We start from the raw sequence: 19,488 nt of genomic DNA, 5'->3' as shown, positions 1-19,488 counted from the left end.
GAGTGCAAACTGCATGTCAATCACATGTTCTCTCTTCCCTTTCGTTAGGTATACAAGGCAACAGGTGAAGATTTCCTGAAAATCGCAGGAGGTAATGTGTAAGGGATTGAGAACAAGGGGGTTTGTTCTATCAACATCTGCAATTAACTTGGATTTTTAAATTGCTCTTCTTGGATGTAGTCTTTCACTTCCTTTCCCTGACCACCAGCTAGGTGGCTGGTGTGCATCTGTTAGCAGTCCAAGCTGTTCCATGTCTTACCTGCCCACCTTTTTCTGTTCCACACCCTTGCCATTTTCAAGCACCCGTCACATAAGGATTTGATCTGTCAAAGTGATACTAATGAGTTTTGTTTGCTAGGTCCCATCATTTAGGAAGATAACCTAAATGCTTTTGGCTGTTGAAAATGAAAACCTGAGTAGTTTTTCAAAACAATATGACTGCTGTTGCTTAGGAGACTTGCATGTAAAAGCAAACAGATATCGCAGTGTAAATAACAAGGGCTTTTAGAGAACTGATTTTCTTCAAATCAAATCTTTGTTTTTAAATAAAGGTGAAACGGGGGGGGGGGAGATGGGACAGACTACCCTCTCCCTTTTATGATTACAATCATAGAGAGTTTAAGACTGGACAAGCTGTTATGTATCAGCAGTACTGCCTTAAGAGCTTTTTGGTTCATAACAGGTTTATAAATGACTAACTGAATACCTAAGGTGAAGGTTTTGGAGTGAGAGATTATTAAGTTGTTGAATAGATGTCTATTTGATAGGTTTGGGAACAGTTACAGCTGTCAAAGTAAAGACATTTTATACTAATGTTGGAAAAATAGTTCGAAAATACTAATGTTGGAAAAACATGTCTGGCACAAGTTCATTTCATGTATCAGCTTTACAAAATGAATTAGAAGTAACTGAAAGGACTGTACGAAGGTGCAGAGTTGGTTAGCAGGTAGCTTTGGATAGGGCAGTGTAGACTTTTAACTGTGGACATCAGTGGTCTTCTTGAAGATAGTGAAAGCAGAATTGCAGAGTTTGACTATTTTCTCAGGATAGGATGAAATTCATAAGCTGTCTTCAGCATGCCCTTCCAGCCTTCTTTCCCAGCACAATAGTCTGAGTACTTGATTGCTGCTTATTGTGGCTTCAGTGTGTGCTGGAGGCCTTAGTTAATAAGGTGAGGTGCATGGAGGCACCATTCATGCAGAAGGGATTCTGCAGGGAAGAGGAGGTAGCTATGCCAGACTTACTCAGGGTTCTATACTGCTGCCAAGACTTAAGTGCTTCTGTCTGGTTTTTTCTTTCCTTGCTAAAGGCACTTCCAATGAGGTTGCACAGTTCTTATCAAAAGAAAACCAAGTGATAGTCAGGATGCGAGGTCTTCCTTTCAACGTGACAACAGAAGAAGTACTGGCGTTCTTTGGCCAGCACTGTCCTGTAACAGGAGGGAAGGAGGGAGTCCTATTCGTCACATACCCTGACAGCAGGCCAACAGGGGATGCCTTTGTGTTGTTTGCTTGTGAGGAATATGCACAGAATGCACTGAAAAAGCATAAGGACTTGCTTGGAAAAAGGTACATCGAACTCTTCAGGAGCACTGCAGCAGAAGTTCAGCAGGTGAGTGAAAAAGCTTTAGACACCTTGTATTCCATACTCCTACATTGCCACAAAGCAGTGTCAGCAAACACTGCCTGGCCACAATTGAAAGGTTTTTTTCCCTTCTTTTCTTACTCTTGACAAGTGTCTGAGCACATGTGGCCACTCATAAATACATATAATATATATATGTATGTGTACGTATATACATATAATAAAAATCCTACACTTCTCCCATTTGGCTTCTGATATACTTGCAAGCAGTAGTTATATGTAGTTACAGTATCTGTAACGTAAAACACTAAACCTGCAAATTTTCTGCTGAGTTCACTTAGCTCTGTTCAAAAGGAGTGCTAGCAACAACTCTTGATCTGAAAGTCACCAGCACAGAAAAACAGCATTTTGATGTCATCGTCTTCTAAAGTGCAACAGGTCAAGAACCTTTCAAACTGTCTCTAATGACAGCTGTCAACAATCTCTTGACAGCACTGACTACCTGGCAGAGGGTGGCCGAGCTGTATGGAACTGGGCTTGAGAAGTGCCTCCTGCCATTCACGTAGCTTGATGGACCATTGATTATTCTGTCTAGGGGATGAAGTAGGGCTAAGAGGATTATATGTTTCAAAAAACTTAGGCTCATGTCACTAATTTCTGTTCTGGATGCAAGCTGTAGCCTAGCAGTAGTCGTTTCATTGTAACCAAGCAATGACATTGCTCTTCACCCCCAAGTATGCAGAGATTTCGGTGCCTTGCTTGGAGGATGACACCAGTAAACATTAGCTGCAATGCTTGCTCTTGTTGTTGTGTTTTCCTTGAGTGCTTCCCCAATTCCTTTGTTTAGCATTAGCAAAGCCATCTGATACGTGTGTGAATATAAGTGAATATTTCTGTTATTCAGAGATAGCTAAAGGGAAGTGATGGCATGGGGTTTCTACTGATCAGGTTACCCAAGAAATCTCAGAGCGTGACTCCCTTATTTCAAATACTGTGACTAAGTAACATAAGACTGCTTGGTAGTAAAATAGGTTTCTAGTTTGGAGATTATCCTAATGCTTAGCAGAGGAGAAACTGGGTAGAAGTGGCCCCATATACCTAGTAAAATATTTTCAGATATCTTTCCCCCCCAAAAATGCTGTGGAAATGCAGGTTTTGTGTTCTGAGGAATCTTTTGAGACTTGTGTTACTGTTCAAGTAAATTCTTCAGAATAAGCTGACTCTTCCCAAGATCTATTGCAAAGTATTTAAATTCTAAGCATTACTGCTGTGATTTAAGCCCAGAAAATGTCTCGCATCTTTTTAAAAAAATACTTTCCAGACTGAAAATAGATGAGATGGATGTTGCATTCAGTTCCTGGGAATTGAAGAGTAAGTAAGGCTTTCTGTAACCTATGTTTCTGTCTCGCACAGGTGCTGAATAGGTACTCTTCCACACCTCTCATTCCTCTCCCAACACCTCCTATTCTTCCAGTATTACCTCAGCAGTTTGTGCCTCCAACTAATGTCAGAGACTGCATACGTTTGCGTGGACTTCCCTATGCTGCCACTATTGAGGACATCTTGGATTTCTTGGGAGAGTTCTCTACAGACATTCGGACCCACGGCGTTCACATGGTGCTAAATCACCAGGTTGGTAGGTGCCTTATTGCTGGTTGGGTATGTGAACAGGCTCAGTATCATTACCAGGAGGGGAGTGCTTTCGGGACTGTCACTAATGGCATTAATTGGCTTTCCTTCTAAAAGTGTACTGACCATAGATGAGTGTATTTGAACCACACTTTAACAGCTGCTGCATTTTCTGTGGAGTGGTTTCTGTCAGTGAGACCCATATGTCTAAAAGCTAAGCCACAGTTCTTTGTTTTGAGGGGAGAGGAAAGTGTTCCCATAGCACTAACTGTCATCCTGCACTGTTGGAGGCTTGAACTGAGGAGCCCTGCTCAACAGGGTGCTTAATTCCCCTTGTGAAAGGTATGTCTTCAAAACAAAACTGTGATATTAATAAATTATTAATATTAATTAATATTTTATATTATATATAATATATATATATATATATATAATATTAATATTAATATTAGCTTACAAAAGAGCGATTTGCCCTGCTCTGGTGAACAGTGTGCCTCAGGTAATGCATGAGTACATCAGTGACTGTGGTCTTCTAGAGGTGTAAGGATTTCCTATGTCACGAGTCCTTAAGCTTAGCTAAACCTTCAGATCTCCTGAACTGCAGTGTTACTTCCCTTAAACGGCCAAGGCCAAGTACACAGATTAACAGCTCACTGCCCAGAATAGTCAGGGCAGATAGTCAGATATTTGCCATTGTTTGCTGGAGGCAGTTTCTACCAAAACCTTTCAGACGTAGGTAAATGTTATCTCCTAGTCCGTCTGTGTAGCTTTTTGTCTTAAGGAAGGAGAAGGCAGCTTCTCATACATACTCCACAGGGATGCCCTGAGTGGTTGTACTGATTACTGCTTTGTAAAAAATGGTTCTAAAATTGCTCTGAGCAACACTAAGACTACATTGAAAATGCAAAATGGTTCCTTTTCCTGGGGTGAAGCTTCTACATTTGAGAAGCTTGGGAAGAGAGTGGGGGCTACAGTTACTGCAGCACCTCTCTATCTTGAGATTTCTTTGTCTTTGAGAACTTGATCTAGCCGTAGGCTAGCCAAGACTGAATAAGATAAGGAATGAGCAGGGCTTGGGGAATAAATAATAAGATGCAGATGCTAAAGCACAAGTAGTGGTTTCTGCAAGTATCAGCCCTTGTCAGAAATGATTAAAGAAATTGGAGGAAGAAATAACTGTGTGCATAGACCTGTGGGTACCAGCCACTCCTGCCCAAAGCTGTCAGGTACTTTTATTTTTCTCTCCAGGTACCCAAGTATGTGATTATTATCATTTGGAATATTCTCCCTACTCCTGCTATCCCTATTTCTGATGAGAGATTCAGAACCAAGTCTGTAAAGGATGGTGATGTGGTTGTTCTTCCCTCAGAAATGAGAACTGGCCCAGAACTGAATTCAGAACTGACTTCAGAGGTTTACTTCTGGTTTTGGCTACTTAGAGTTGGCAGCTGTATGTGGCTCAAATGACTCCTTGTTTATCCCACTCACAGCTGTTTGTAAAGATGTACTTTTTCTTCCCTGTAAGCTCACACCAAGCCTATCTACTTGATTAGATGTAGGCAAGTGCCATTGCAAAATATTCTGGCACGTACTGGCCTTAAAAGAAAAAATATAGCTTAGCCCTCGACTGTATTTGTTTTCTCAGTTAAGTTAGCATAAGAGGGAAGAAGGAACATGAGATGCAGTGGGCAGATCAGGATTCCCCAGCAATAGTGGGGAACCTCAGGGAGACTTGAAACATACTGGGAAGTGTAGGAGTCTGTAGGGATGACTGACTGTGCTTAACAGTTTATATTTTCATGATTCAAGACTGCTTTGCTGTTTTGTTTTGTTTTGTTGGTTTTTTTTTATAACAGCAGAAATCATTATGTTGCTAATTCATGGGAGATCCAGAAACACTTCCTCATCTGTCTTGTTTGCAGGGACGTCCATCGGGAGATGCTTTTATTCAGATGAAATCTGCAGACCGAGCTTTTCTGGCTGCACAGAAGTGTCATAAGAAGACTATGAAGGACAGATATGTTGAAGTCTTTCAATGTTCTGCTGAGGAGATGAACTTTGTGTTAATGGGGGGCACTTTAAATCGAAATGGCTTGTCCCCACCACCATGTAAGTTACCATGTAAGTTTTGCATGCGTCTTGCCAATACTGTATGCTGTGTGTGGGTAGGTGTTGGAGCTGCTTCCTTGATTCTGATTCTCTTTCTTGGAAAAGAGTCTCAGATGGGGGTGGTAAAATAAGGCCATTCCATCTAAAATCAGCAGCAGCTTGCATTCACTTTTCCCTTTGGTTGTGGATTACTATGATTGAAGAAATACTTTGAAATTCTTCTTGCTTTCCCATAACGGACTTGCCTTCCCCTTCTTGAAACTTAAGCTGGCCAGGGTGAGCCATGCCAATGGAAAAAATAATTTGACTGCCTAGGGGCTTAAAGAAGTTTCCCATTTAAGCTGATTTGTATTTACACTTTTTATCATGGTGAACATGTTAAGTAAGTCCTTGCCCTTTTGCTCTCAAAACTGAATTTATGAAGCCATTGGTAAGGCTCTCCTTTGGATTTAACCTTGTGTTCTACATGCCACCACTGGCTGAACTCTTCCTTATCTTCCTGTTGTTTGTACAGAACTGAGTTGCCTCTGTGGAAGATAAACACACTTATTTTTGGCCTCAGATAATTGCAGGAATTGTATTTCATGTATAGTTATGCTCTCCAGATCTATTAGGATGTCCATTTGGGGACAGTGCTTTTAGAATTTAAGGGCTTACGTACACCATGTAAATCTGAGCCTATGGGAGAAATAATACGTTGCTTCCAAGATACTAAATGACAAGGCAGTTGGGTAGAAGCTTTCTCTTTCTCTCCTTCTATGCAGAAGTATTACTGATGATTGTGCCTTTTCTAAGGAACATCCTCTAACCCTGGATAGTCAGAGCAGCTAATCTGATAGTGAACTTCATGGGTGTGGTTTGTCTTGAGCTGTGAATAGACCTTCAGCTAATCCTTAGGAGTTGAGATTTACAGTCTACTAGCATTTCTTATAATGTGAGTATCCAAGAAGGGATCTGCAGTATGCAGCCCTATATGTGATAGATATTCTGGACAGGAATTGGAAGCTTCTCCTGAAAGCTCACGGAATGGCTTATTGAGCAGGAATCCCAAAGTTTGGGAGCTCTTAGATGGCAGTTCTCCCATTTCTAATTACAATGCAATTGATTGTTTTTTCTTTTTGTTTTTTTCCCCATCCCACAGTGCAGTGAGATGCTGACTGTTGCCTTAAAATAAGCTTCTGTCTGTTATTCAGGGCTGTCCAAATTTCACTGTTATGGTACTGGAAAGAGGGGAGGAAAAGGGAAGAAGGAAAGAAGGGGGAGAGTGAACTCTTGACTGTGAGGTCTTGCTGAAACAAAGCGCAGTTGCTTTTTCTGTTCGTTTTTATTTTTAAACTGAATATTAATGTGAGAAACTGCAAAGCCATGGCTTTTCCCACTCTACTGTTGTTGAAGACGGAGCTGTTTGGGGGATAGGGAGTATCAGGATGAAATGATGTCCCCTACAGTGGGAGTGTTAGGCAGATTTCAGGCATTGCAGTTTGCTTACAGTGGAGAATTGTCTCACTTGGCTGGAGACTATGCTAAAACCTGAGCCTAAACAAGGAAAACTGCTTTCCTTCTCATAAAGAAACTCGACTCCCAGAACAAGAGATGGCTTTTTTTGTGTCTTACTTTGCTTTTGACAAGGGGTTGGAAGTACATACCTTGATCTTGGAGTCAGCACCCCAGATTTATTTTCTGTGATGAGCAGGAAAATGAGGAACTTGTGAAAGCTGTTCACTTTGTGCAGAGTTGCTCAGTAATGAAGGTCATACGTATGCTGGAATATGAAAGGTCTTAACCTGTTCTCCGTTTGTCTGCTTCAGGCCTTTCACCCCCTTCTTACTCCTTTCCGGCTCCTTCTGCAGTCGTGCCAACAGAAGCAGCTCTATATCAGCCATCTGTACTCCTGAACCCGCGGACGTTCCAGCCCTCCACAGCGTACTACCCTGCTGGGGCTCAGCTCTTCATGAACTACACGGCGTACTACCCCAGGTAAAGCAGAGGAGGAATCAAACAGGAACAAAGAAGTCTTTTTGCAGCAAATGCACAAAACTCTCTCAAAAGAACACTGTCTGTCATGCTAAAGGCTTGTGCTACCAAGATCAGCTTGTTGAGTACCTTGTTCAGGGAAACAACTTCAGGATGCCTAGGGCTTTCCCAAGTTTTAGAGTATTTAGAGTATTTTTAAAACATAAGTCGCGTGGTTACAGTGGGAATTTTTTTGATGTGCCTCTTCAATTTGTTTGCGTTGTTATGCCCTCTGTGGGAGCTGATGTGTGCACTATATCTTCTCATGTCCGTAAAGAAACCCTTGGCCCCTTTTCAGAAGGGGTGGATAGGGATCTGCCCTTATAACTTTTGCTGCCTCTTTGTTTTTGTAATAAAGTACAATTGACCTTCATTGTGAAAATTCTCTTGTTTACTTATTGATGGAAGTATTGCTTTGAAGTATATGTGTATTGAATGCGTATGTGAGGCATATGTGCCTTGAAGCATGCATTCCTGACCTCATGAACAACTCACACAAAGGGCTTTTGGCTCTTCTGGAGATGTTAATGCTTTCTGCAGAACGGAGACTCTTGGTGACGCTTATTCTCTGCAGTCATGAGGCCCTGAAAAGAGCCATGTTCCCATAAGCCATAAAACACTCCTCATCTGTCAGAGAACCTGATAAAGAACACCGAGTTTTCTATCAGGTTCTGAGAAGAGTTTTCTTATCTCTGGAAGAGAGGGTCCAAATAATTACTTATGAAGTTGTTGACCAGTGCAGGCTTTGTAGCACCTGTAAGATAAACAAAGTTTTCTTACTACTTTAAGCTAAACCAGATTGTCTGTGAACTGCTTGTTTTTTCATTAAAGTGTTTTCTGCACCTATGCATTATTTTTATAATGCCTTCTTGACTGTCCTGTCCTATGGTTATGACTTGTTACCAAACTCAGCCTCTTTAATGTAAGATCAAGAAAAATAAAATTCCAAAACTTGCACTGGCAATATAAAACATGTTTCTCAATATAATAGCTCTGTATGTCAAACAGTAGCTTGGTGTGACTTTAGCATATTGTGTTTCTTATGGTGACTATAGAATGGCTACTACAGACTTAGCACCAAGCCCTACAGAGACCTCACACTGAGTAGGGCCCCACATGAGTCCTACTGCTGGCTGCTTGGGCTGTTGGTTATGTTGGTTACAGCCTGATCAATCCCAAGTGAAAATATCCTTATTATATCCTTAACTAACTGATGGTGCTATAAAATTCTTTGGAAGCTATATAGTAATTCTTATGAAGATTATAAGTACCTGTCTCTTTTTTTTATTATTCTCTCAAATGAAAAGATTTCTGGAGCGAACTTGGATGCTTTTCATTTCATACATCTGTTTGTGATCTGGAAATCATTTTTTCTGTCCAGAGTAAATATTTGATATACAGACAACTTGTGTGTGACTCTAGCAGTAGCAGTGATCCCTTGTAGCCAGTATCTTGCTAGATAAATAAATTCTTTTTTTTTTTTTTTTTTTTCAGTGCATGTTCTCATACTTTATAAAAGGTGCAGTAAGTAATCAGCTTCCTTTCACGTAGCAATTGGGACTTGTAAATGGATTTTTCTGGTTCTGAAGTTTAAGTCAAAAGAAGTTAAACACGTGCAGCAGCAAAGAGTGGTGCATCTTCTGTAGTAAACGGTGCATTTAAATGCATGTACATGGAAAGGCAATACAGAGCTGGTGCCTAATGATCAGACAATGGTTCATAAATCTACCTAGTGAATATTTATAGCAATAAGGGAAGTTTCTCTGACTTGCTGCCAAAAGGTTCTACAGCTTGTGTTTTGCAAGGTCAGATGGCTTTGTAACAGCCAGTTCCTTTCCCTACATGGTAATCAGCAGAGCTGGGGTTGGGGAAGGATTGTTTTGGTTTTTCTATGTATTGGAAACTACCGAAACTCTCAGACTATCCTTAATATTCTTTTAACTTTAGCGATGAAACACGAGAACATAAAGAAATGGATGCTTTCTATGCTAGTAAGATAGCTTTGGTGAACTACCAATGAAAAGGAGGGAGAGCAAGTTATTCTGGCTCTGTCAATCTTTGATATCTCGGTTCAGTTTGTAATTTTATCTAGCAGCGTGTTCTGACAGCAAATTGGTGGTCTCTATTGCTACCTACTCCCAAGCTTCTGAGGGGTTCATGGGAGGGATGGGTTTCTTCCTTTGCCTAATCCTGGACAAACAGGTGTGCTAGTATGTAGGAATTTATGAATGGCTGAATTACTTGGCAACTGTTAGCAAGTGCTGTGTAAACCTTACCATACAGAAAATTGAAAGTTAAAGCTATAAACCCTATAGCTTTGAAACAAGCTCAAGTCTTACTGTATTTACTCAGTTCTGATGCCATTTTGATCTGACCTAAGCAGAGCCTTTAAATTCTCAAGTTGCCATCAAAATGCTTAATTGTAGGAACACGGTTTATTGCTTAAAAATAAAAAGAATAGTTGAAGAGTGAGGCAGTTAATGTTCAGTGAGTAGTATGCTCGTGAGACTCATAGCCAAAAAATGTTCTGGAGGCTGAAAACTGGTGTGGGTTCAAGCAAATGGAATAAACTGAAGGGTAGGTGAACACAGAAATGATATCTGTCTCAGGAAGTCTTTTGAACTTGAAGTAACTGGAAGAATGTTCTTATGCTTGATGTCCTATGGTAAATGTGTGTGCTATTGAACTAAGCTGGGAAGGTGAGCTTAATTCACTAGCATCTTTGAAGTACTATTTGTTTGAAGAAGAGATTGTCTCTGCTTTTGAGCACAATGAACTCTTACAATGAAAATATGATTGTATCCAGCCAAGCTAAGTTAAATAACAGGGAAATAGCATCTTAACCCCATGTATGTACAGCTCTGTCCATTGCAGTGATTTAAATTGGTGCCTTTGTATGAGGTAGAGAGGCATGATTCTGGTACTTCCTGTATGAGGAAATCCAAGGTTATATGGTAGTCTACCTCCACGTTCTCTTGCTATGGACTGTTTTTTTTTAATCTGTATGCTAATTTTGTTGTGTGCCTCCACGGTCTATCATTATCTTCTCACTCATAGATCTCAAACAGTCTCAAGGTCTGAAAGGCAGCAGAATCATAATGCCATGATCAATGGTTATCTTCCTTCCAACAGAGTAAAATGATCTTTAGAAACAAAGCCCAAACAAAAAAAGCCCTCAAAATTCATAATGCTTAAAACAAGTTGCTGCTGGTAGCAGTATCAGAGATCAACTTATACTGACATGGTTGCTCTTAAAGATGTGAGTTCCTTTTGTTTATGGAATATACTGAATGTGCTAATGTTTAGTCGGCAGTTCTTACTGTCATCTTCTGACTCCTTCTTTGATATCTGGTAAAACATTCAGATTATTGGGGTGATTAGTTTATACTGAAACATTTATGCAAGCTAAGTGAGGAGATCAATTTGAGGAGGGTTTGTTCTTTTGCATATTTACAAAATGTTCCTTGTTGAGAGAGGTGACTTTTTTCCCTTGTGCCTTAAGGTACCTGCATCATCCATGTAGGTAGCTGTGTTTTCTTTCTTTCTTTTAAACTTCACTGGTGATGACAATGCGATTTCAGGTAACTCAGAGAACACAGATGTTGCTGGATGCTTCTCTTTACTCAGCAGTAGCCTTCTACTGGAGCATTGGGCTGTGGTTCCCAACACTGCTTAGGGCAAGCTGTGATAGTTTTGTGGCAACCAGCACATCTGGCACTGTTCCATCGCTGCTTGTTGTCACGCTGCTGCCGTGCGTGGATGGGACGTGGCAAGCTGGTTAGGTGTGTTGAGCCTGCAGCGGGTTATCTGCTTAAGTGCAGGGATAGCATCTCTGCCTAAGGAGCTTTTGGTGTCTCTAGAGGTGGAGGTGTTTGTCTTGGTATACAACTCCTTAGTATTGAAAGCTTTTTTCAAAAAAAAAAAAATATATATTGGTATCTGTCAAGTTATAAGGCCTTTCTTTCTTTAAAAATGCATGAACGTTTCAGCCTTAGAAAAGAATTGTTGTGGTTATGTAAATGCTTTTGCTTTTTAGTGTGTCTTGTTAGATTTTTGAGAACAAAGTGCCAGGTTAAAACTTTCCAGCTCTGGTAATGACACCACAAAACGGACCAGTTGCACCCTCTCAAACTCTATGTGAATCATCTCTTAAAAAGCTGTACGTTGAAGTTTTGTTTCCTCCTGCTTTGGGGCTGTTTTCCAGTAATGAGTGCCACAAGTATTATGCTGCAATTTGTTGTATGCATGTGTGATAGTCACAATCTGTGCCAGCCCAAGAAGTAGCTGAAAATCCCTGTTGGGGAATCCTTGTTGTAGGATATTGGGATGATCTGTTATAATTTTTGGTTTTCTGTTTGCTGCTTGCATACTTCATTAAAACTAAAGTTGGCGAAAATGTGTAACACCAGTAGACAGGTCCTACAGGTTGCTCTTTCCTGCCCACTCTCTTTTCATGTCTTTGTCAAGCTTTATCTAGCAGTGTTTCTCTGTGCAGCACAGTGAGGATTGTGTTGTAAGACTTACCTGCAATACAGGCCCTGGCCTACAGCATGGAAATTAATGTAAGCTGTCAATCAGTAGCCTGATGTATGGATATCTTCAATATCTGTTGTCACAGAGCAGAAAATAGTTAATACATAACAATCTGAACCCTTTTTCAGGGCTACAGAGAACAAAGCTGCAGGAAAAGCAGGGAGAAATCTACAAGTAATGAACTGAAACCTGCAGATTGTGTCTATGCATGTACCTGCTCCTAAGTGCAAATAGTGCTAGCACGTCTATGTTTCTATCAACTGACCTGCCAAATAGTTGGCAGAGGTCTGGAAATCTGCTTGGTTACACACACTGACTGCTCCCAGCTCTCACCTACTTTCAATATAAATCAGGGCTTCTTTCTGGATATCATTATCTATTAAGCAAATGCGCCAGGGCGGGGAGGGGAGAGATAGGAAATCAAACAGGAGAGGCAGTGATCCTCAAAGTTTCTTCATAACATTTTAGTGATGAATGTTCAGGATCCCTTGAGGCAAATAAATGCTGTCTGAATGCCAGCATCAACATGTGAGAACTTGTTCTTGCACCCAGAACTGATTTCTAAAGCTTAATTGTGTTTTATTTCGGGAGTCTTTGGAGAGCATTACAGTCTCAGAAATATTGATTTGGAAAAAATCCAATCTGGTTGTCAATTAGACCCAAGCAGAAAGATCAACTCACATGGAAAAAAAGCTGTACTGGGAAACGCTTCATATCATATTTGATTTCAGGAATTATATTGATGTGAAAAGAGTTGAGATCTTGCACTGTATCATAATACAGTGGTATTAAGCATGGCTGTAGAAATTGTCTCTGGCCCTTTATAAAACATGTCAGTACTTGCTTTTGGGCTTTGTTTCACTGAAGAATTACAGAATTGGATTGCAAAGGAGATTAAAGACCATCCAGTTCCAGCACCCTGCTATGTGCAGGGCTGCCCCCCACCAGTTCAGGCTGCCCAGAGCCCCATCCAACATGGCTTTGAGTGCCTCCAGGGATGGGGCATCCATAGCTCTGGGAAGCTGTACTGGTGCCTCATTGCCCTCTGAGTGAAAAATTTCCATGACATCTGATCTAAATCTCCCCTCTTCTAGTTTAAAACCATTCCCCCTTGTCATATCATTATCAGACCACGATAGCTTAGAACAGCTGCTTGCTGGTCTTGGATGCTATTAACAGCATCCTCTATCTGCTGCCTTTCTGCCTTGAGTGAGCACCATTCTAGGTATTCCTCTGCTCTTCCTCCTGGAGGTTGACACCCTTCAGTTTGAGGAAATGCTGAAATGGCAAAAAGCAGTTTTGATGCTATCTTGTACTGGAACCTCAGTGCAGGTACTGCCTTTAGCCTAATCTGTCACAGGAGCTGTTTGTCTCCAAGCTGGTGTTGTGAATTAGCAAGTGCTCTAGAGTCTTGGTGCAAAGTCAGCATTGCCAGCAGCTGTGGAATGTTCTTCCATTGGACGCATTTGGCAGGCAGCTGGTGGAGAGCAATGTCCTGGAGCTTCCTTCCCAACAATGGATGGGTGCATCTGACACAGGTTTGTCTCACTGCTGTTCAACAGCATCTACAATTTTGGATCGTGTACAGCATGTTGTGGCAGTGAAGTCCAAAGCATTGGATTGAGCACTGTTGGGCAGACTTACTTTCAATCTTTTAATACCATAAGGTGACCACTGAATCTTGTGTTTGAGAAGTCGTATATACATATATATGGACTATGATAGCATTTTACTGGAAATTAGCAGAGTTAATAATACTATGGAAAAGGCTTACAAGGAACCATTAGCATCAGATATTGCTTTGTAATAAACTTACGCTGGAGAGTAGCATCCTTACATAAAATCTTAACTCCCCATGGCTGTTTTTCTGACAAAAAGCTCCAAAGTGATGTAGGTGACTGTGTATGTCCCCTATTGGCATGAGTCCATCTCTGCTACCTAATGGAGCCCTCAGTGAAGAATTGTTGATGAAGGTACCCAGGAACACAATACTGTGGGAGTAAACGAGCGTTGTAAACTGCTCCTATGGAAAACCAGCTCTCCTGCTTATATGTGGTTAGTTATTAACTGCTGAAGAATTTGTGCGAGTCCTCAGTTATGTTTACTTTGTGATACCTCTTGAAGACCTTGATCTGAGGAGAAACCATGACCATATGCATGCTGTGTTCAAGAGCATCTCTTGTGTGCTGGAGCTGCTTGTTGTCATCTGCTGGGACTGAGCTGTCTACTTCAGCACAGACTGAAGGTGACTAAGGAGTTTGTGAGCATTGGGAACTAAGGAAGGCAGAAAGCAGCGAGAACCTATTTGCCTAAAGATGTACCTACTGAAGGTGCAGAACAACTGGAGAGGATAAGACAGTATAGGACTCCTTTCTACTCCCCTGTCTTTCCTGCTTCAGAAAGCCTCTTGGGAAAGCAGCCTTTAGGCTAAAGCTAGTCAGTAGCTAAGGATTTATCACAGATGTAAGCAAACGAAGGACAGGCTAACAGTCCCTAACAGAGACTTTTCCCATGCTGTTTTTAGAGCCCTGGGTTTGGAGAATAAAAGTAGAGGTGATTTCAGTCCAAGTGGAAATATGTCTGAAAATGGGAGGTGCTCGAAGACGAGCAAAGGAGATAAGAAAATAGTCAAGGTGGCCTTAAGCAAAAAAGTATGAAGGTTTTTCATGGTTTTGTTTCTTTCTTTTAATTCAGTCTTCAATAATATGTAGAAGTCATGACACTTCTCAATATTATCATGGTATGTGATAGACCCACCTAGTAGCAAATATGTTAACTTGTCCCTTAGAGACCTGTAGAGTTTCTTGGGTCTAATGGTGCAGGAGGTGCGTTTGTGTCTGAAGCCAAGGACCAGTTGGTTGTGGCTGCTGGAGTCTGCACAGTTGCCTTGAAAAGGATATTGTGTGCACCCATGTGCTGAGCTGTTAGGGAGGCTACTTATCCCAGTGTAGATTCTATTGCTGAATGGCTCTTGATACCATGGCGATAGACACATCACAAATGTCTAACTACATAGCCTGAACTTTATCTGCCCAGAGCTTTAATAAAGGTTGAAGTAGCACAGCCAGCTGCTAGCTCCCTACTGCACTAGTTTGGCTTCTGATTGCTTCTGTCTTAACTTGTTTGTAGCATGCAGCAGAGGATGGACTTGTACGCACAGGTGATCCGGCCAGGAGAGTGTCCAAGGAATGGATTTGCATTTAAAGGTCCCAGCAGTTAGACTTCCTTAGAGAAGGTAAGGATAACAAACCCCATGAGGCAACTCTGGTGGTATCGTAAGTTCTTGCTACAGATAGACACCATACTCAACATCGCTTTTCATTTGCTGTTCTGGGAATATTGTTGTTCTCTGCTAGGTCTAGGATGGCAACTGATTTGTAAGACCTTGGCTACGTTGAAGCCACCTCTGAAAGGATTTTGACTATTCCAGTGTTTTGTGGATTGCTGCTTTGTGTACTACCTAGGGCTCCAAGGGTGTTGAGGCTGAGAGCCTCAAGAAAGCTGTTCAGAGACAGCACTGAGGTGTGGGGATGTTACTCTGCTAGCAGTGCACTGAAGCTTTTAGAAGCAGGATGTAGTGTTGATTAGACAGAAGGAGCCACTTTGCTTAGGTAACTGCAAAATCTAGTTCTAATTCTTGAAATTTAAGCTCCACTGCTGTAAAATTACAGCAATGGAGTAGATGGTGTTTTTATAACTGGCAGCTACTTTCTTGCTTTTGTGAGCTTCCTGACGAGACCATTTCAGCCTTTCAAGCTTGGTTTACTTGATCCTCTGTATACGAGCAGTCAAAGGGTGAAATCACCCAGAAAGCATTTGTGGAGGAAAACACAAGTAGAACTGAAAAAGCAGCATATTGATGGCTGCACTGTGTGCTGTGTTTTGCAGCAGTCTTAAAGGAGCATATGGAGGTGTACTTACAAAAATCCTTCTGTAATACCTAGTTTTTTAAAAATCCTAGTCAGACATGAAAAGGTCTTTTTAAGCAATTTTCTTTACTCTCGTCACCTGTTCCTTGAAAAATAACAACAAAAAAAGCCCTCCTTTTTCAGTGTGTCCTCTGACACAAGGGCAATTTCAGCCCCAAGCATAATCTACTTCTGGACAACATCTTCACCTGCAGCTATCAGCTATTTGGATCCCTGCAGAGTACAGTGAAACATATCTGAGGACAAAAGTGACTGTCCTTAGTCAACAAGCTGGTTTTTGGCTGGGTTAATAAAGATAGACCTCATCATACAACATCCCTACTATAGCTGGAGACCATAGTTGGATGCTTACTAGCATCAACACAATGGTGCACTGCATCCTATCCACACCTTGCTCTTTGTTCCGAATCTGGATCTGGAAAGCTCTACCTGTTGGGAAAAGGGTTCACATTTCAGGCAGTTTTCACCCAGTCCAGGTTGCTGAGTTTGAGGGAGGATGATGGCATTGCCACTTCGGGGTTGGTCGTAACATTGCATTTAATTTTCCACAACTTTTTGGTTTTCAAGGAATGTGGCAGGAGTCATTTAAATCCTATGAATTTAATGTGAAAACCAAAGTGAGAAATTCTTTGCTTTCGATCATGGGCTTTGGTGACATGCAGCACTCTCTTGTGCAGATTCCTCCAACCTTTCTGGTGGCTCAAAGAACTGCAGCAAGTCTAGAGTGGAGATCCTGATTATTTTCCCTGGTTGCTACTGCTCAAACCATTTGTGCTCAAGAAAAGTCATCAGAAATTTGGAAATCATCGTATGGACTTCTAAGTCTTTAAGTTAGTGCACAATTTTCATAGGTACACACATCGTCATCAGATCACCAGGCCCCTCACTGAGAGCACAGATGTTGAACTCGCACAGTTCCTCCAGGTTTCTTGTTGAATAAATAAAGTATTAAGCTGCTCTTAACATTGAAATAGTTTAGCCTGGACTTACAAACTCTAGCAATAGATCCTTTGGAATATAAAAGAGCTTTTAAAATTAATCTTGCACACATATCAAACTTCTTAAAATGTTTTTTTAAGAACTAATTTTGTATTTGATATTTTTATCGAAGTGCTGCCTTGTACATGTTTGTCTGATAGTTCTGTGCAAAAGAAGTCTCTGTATGCATGCTTGGTCTTTCATCTTCTGTTTAAGAGAAGGAATTGGGACCTGGTGTGAGGCCCAGCACCCAGCCTGTTTTAAGGGAGCATGGTTTATTTACATCCTCGTTACACTGTTATGGGTATTGAGAAGTGGGGTCTGCTGCAGATGTTGAGCTTCACCTGGGTTCTTCTGCTATGCAGCTGGGGGCAAGAGATGCTGTTGTGCTCTGTGGTGCCTATGTGAGTGCTGGGGTGGGCTGTGCCCCTCTGCTCCACCTTGTACAGATAGAGAGGTGGAGTTCTAGGGTTCTTGCTTGTTTCTGTGGCTATCTGTAAAGCTATTTGGGCAGTTTCTGTAAAGCTATCTGGGCAGGGTCATCTTATGTTCCTCTGAAGCAGCAAATGGTTATGGGATGGCCAAATGCACAGCAGTGCCTTGCTTGGTACAAAAATACAAGGGGAACAAAGAGGGTGGCAAAGCAGAGAAAGCCTTCCAGACAAGGTGAGTGATGGTGGAAATTAGGCTGTATCTCTCTTTTAAAAAATAACATTTCCACCTTCATTTTCTTCTCCTGTTTCCTACCTCTCCTCTTTCTTGTGAGATATTTTCCCCCTAAAAACACCAACAAAATAGAACCATGCTACCATCTCAGCAATCTAGATCTAAATTTTCTTCTGGGATGCTTTACACTGAGTCTGATGTCTGAATGTTTATGCACTTCCTTTAGGTTTTCGCAGGAGCTTACTGTTAAGAGTTGCTTAAATGGGGTTTTGTCTAATGCTGCTCTCTGTGGTTGAGGTATCAGTCTGCCTGACACGATACAATGCTGTTTGACCAGGAACAGTACAATCTTTTCCTTGTTTTGATACAATGTTAAAAAATAAGAGAATTCCATCACAAGTTTTTTTCCTACTAAAAATTCCTTTCATTTAGAGTTGGAATTTGTTTTTGAGCGTAGAGGAGTTCCTAAAACTCCCACCTAATGTTTTATTCTTCTAGTGGCACTTTTGCACAAGGAGTGATGGAAGGAGGGCAGTCTCCCTTGTAACCCCTTGCTCCAGCAGCCATGCAGGACTGTGGGTGCTCCTTGGGGTGTGCTGGCGGTGCCATGCTGCTCTGGGGGCCTGGAAACATCCCACTGGCTCTAATGGGATCTGCCACTGCACGTGGGAAATGCTCACTTTTTTGAAAAAGCAGATAGTGCTTTTCCAGGGGGCTGCCTAACAGTCTTCCCTCTGATAAGGAGGCTCTGTTATTGGTGCCTTTTTGGCCAGTTTTGATAACAGCGAAGTTTCTTATCTCACGTTTCCTACAATGCAGGTTGAGCCACCAAAATCAGACCGTTTCTAAGCTACTGAATGCTTGAAGTGTTTCAGTTTTATTTTGGTCTGTGGATGTCAGTTTTTCTTCTTTTCAAAGACTGCAAGCTGCAAGTAAATATGCATTGATTAATACAACTTGCACACAAATACCCCAAGTCTGTAAGCATATAATTAGTGCTCTCTAATGGAAGCTGCATCTGGTCTGCTGCCTGACGTCCCCTCATTGCTGTGCCCAGAGTGGGCTCAGCTCCCACCAAAGGAGCTGGGCGCATTCAGAGTGGTTCAAGCTTCCTTCTGGCTTTTTTCACCTCTGGTTTGTGATGTTGGTCGGTGATGATGAGGAGCTGGATTGCAAAGCAGCTGCAGAGTCAGTGCAAACCTGCTCAAAAGGTCTGGACTGGGAATCAGTAAAATGTAAAGGAACACCAGGGTCACGTGGGGAAAAAGTGATTAACTGCCAGTCAAATGTATTATTAAAGTAATTAAATATCAACCAAATTGAATGTCATTTACTTCTGTGCTGTCTGGGCTGTGCATGTCAGCCTGGCTAGGCAAGATGCAACAGCCCTCTGTAGCCCTCTGCAACATCAATAAACCATACTCCAGCTGTGCCTGCCTGTGAGAAGGCTGAGATGCTGAATTATTGCATCCAAAAAGTGGTCTGGAAATCCAAACTGTTGTGTTGGGTTTTTTTTCTTTTTTCCAAGTTTATCACACTGATTATCACACCTCTGCCTACAGAGTGTGTCCCTATGCATCTCTTGGTGTCCCATGTGGAAGTCCCTTCTTTCCAGCCAGCGCTCTGCCACCACGTGTGGCTCTGGTCCTGGGCACAGCTGTGAGTGTCCAAAGGCCCCATTGGGCAGAGGGAACCAACAGAGGTTTTTTACCACTGTGACAGTTCCCTCCTACTTGAAACCTTGTGGGCATTCATCAAGAAGAGGTACAAAGGCCTGCAGCTGGGGAGACACAACCCCAGGCACCAGCACATGCAGGGGCTGCCCAGCAGCTCTGCAGAAAAAGGCCTGGGGTGTTAGTAATGTGTCCTGGTCACAGGAGCACAGACAGCTAAGATAGCCTGAAAAGACCCAGACAGCTTTGAAATAAAACCAGCTGGTGACATGATGCTGTGCTGTCACCCTGATGATAACACGAGGACATTGGATCAGTCCACAGGTTACTCCAGTAATGCTTCCAGTGATGGGTGGGCAGATAGAAGTGTGGCA

At 41.8% G+C, this 19,488-nt stretch overlaps 1 protein-coding gene across 2 annotated transcripts in view; it reads left to right on the top strand.

Annotated features, from left to right (window-relative positions):
• ESRP1 (epithelial splicing regulatory protein 1) overlaps positions 1-18,850 on the top strand; it is a 32,466-nt gene extending 13,616 nt beyond the window's left edge. Inside the window, exons 9-15 of one of the 2 annotated variants that reach the window (XM_048939826.1) lie at positions 49-91; positions 1,310-1,611; positions 2,998-3,216; positions 5,136-5,334; positions 7,131-7,299; positions 14,998-15,103; positions 16,475-18,850. In XM_048939826.1, coding sequence (XP_048795783.1) covers positions 49-91; positions 1,310-1,611; positions 2,998-3,216; positions 5,136-5,334; positions 7,131-7,299; positions 14,998-15,088 — 1,023 coding nt within the window. In that variant the 3' untranslated portion in view covers positions 15,089-15,103; positions 16,475-18,850. Of the gene's footprint in view, positions 1-48; positions 92-1,309; positions 1,612-2,997; positions 3,221-5,135; positions 5,335-7,130; positions 7,300-14,997; positions 15,104-16,474 lie in introns of those variants that run through there. The other variant, XM_048939827.1, reaches the window with a different exon arrangement.
• Positions 18,851-19,488: the final 638 nt, after the last annotated feature.

Source organism: Lagopus muta, chromosome 3 (assembly GCF_023343835.1).
Source record: "Lagopus muta isolate bLagMut1 chromosome 3, bLagMut1 primary, whole genome shotgun sequence".
Classification (NCBI taxonomy): Eukaryota; Metazoa; Chordata; class Aves; order Galliformes; family Phasianidae; genus Lagopus; species Lagopus muta.
Note: the sequence above shows the minus strand (reverse complement) of the source record. Positions and strands in the feature narration are given on the sequence as shown.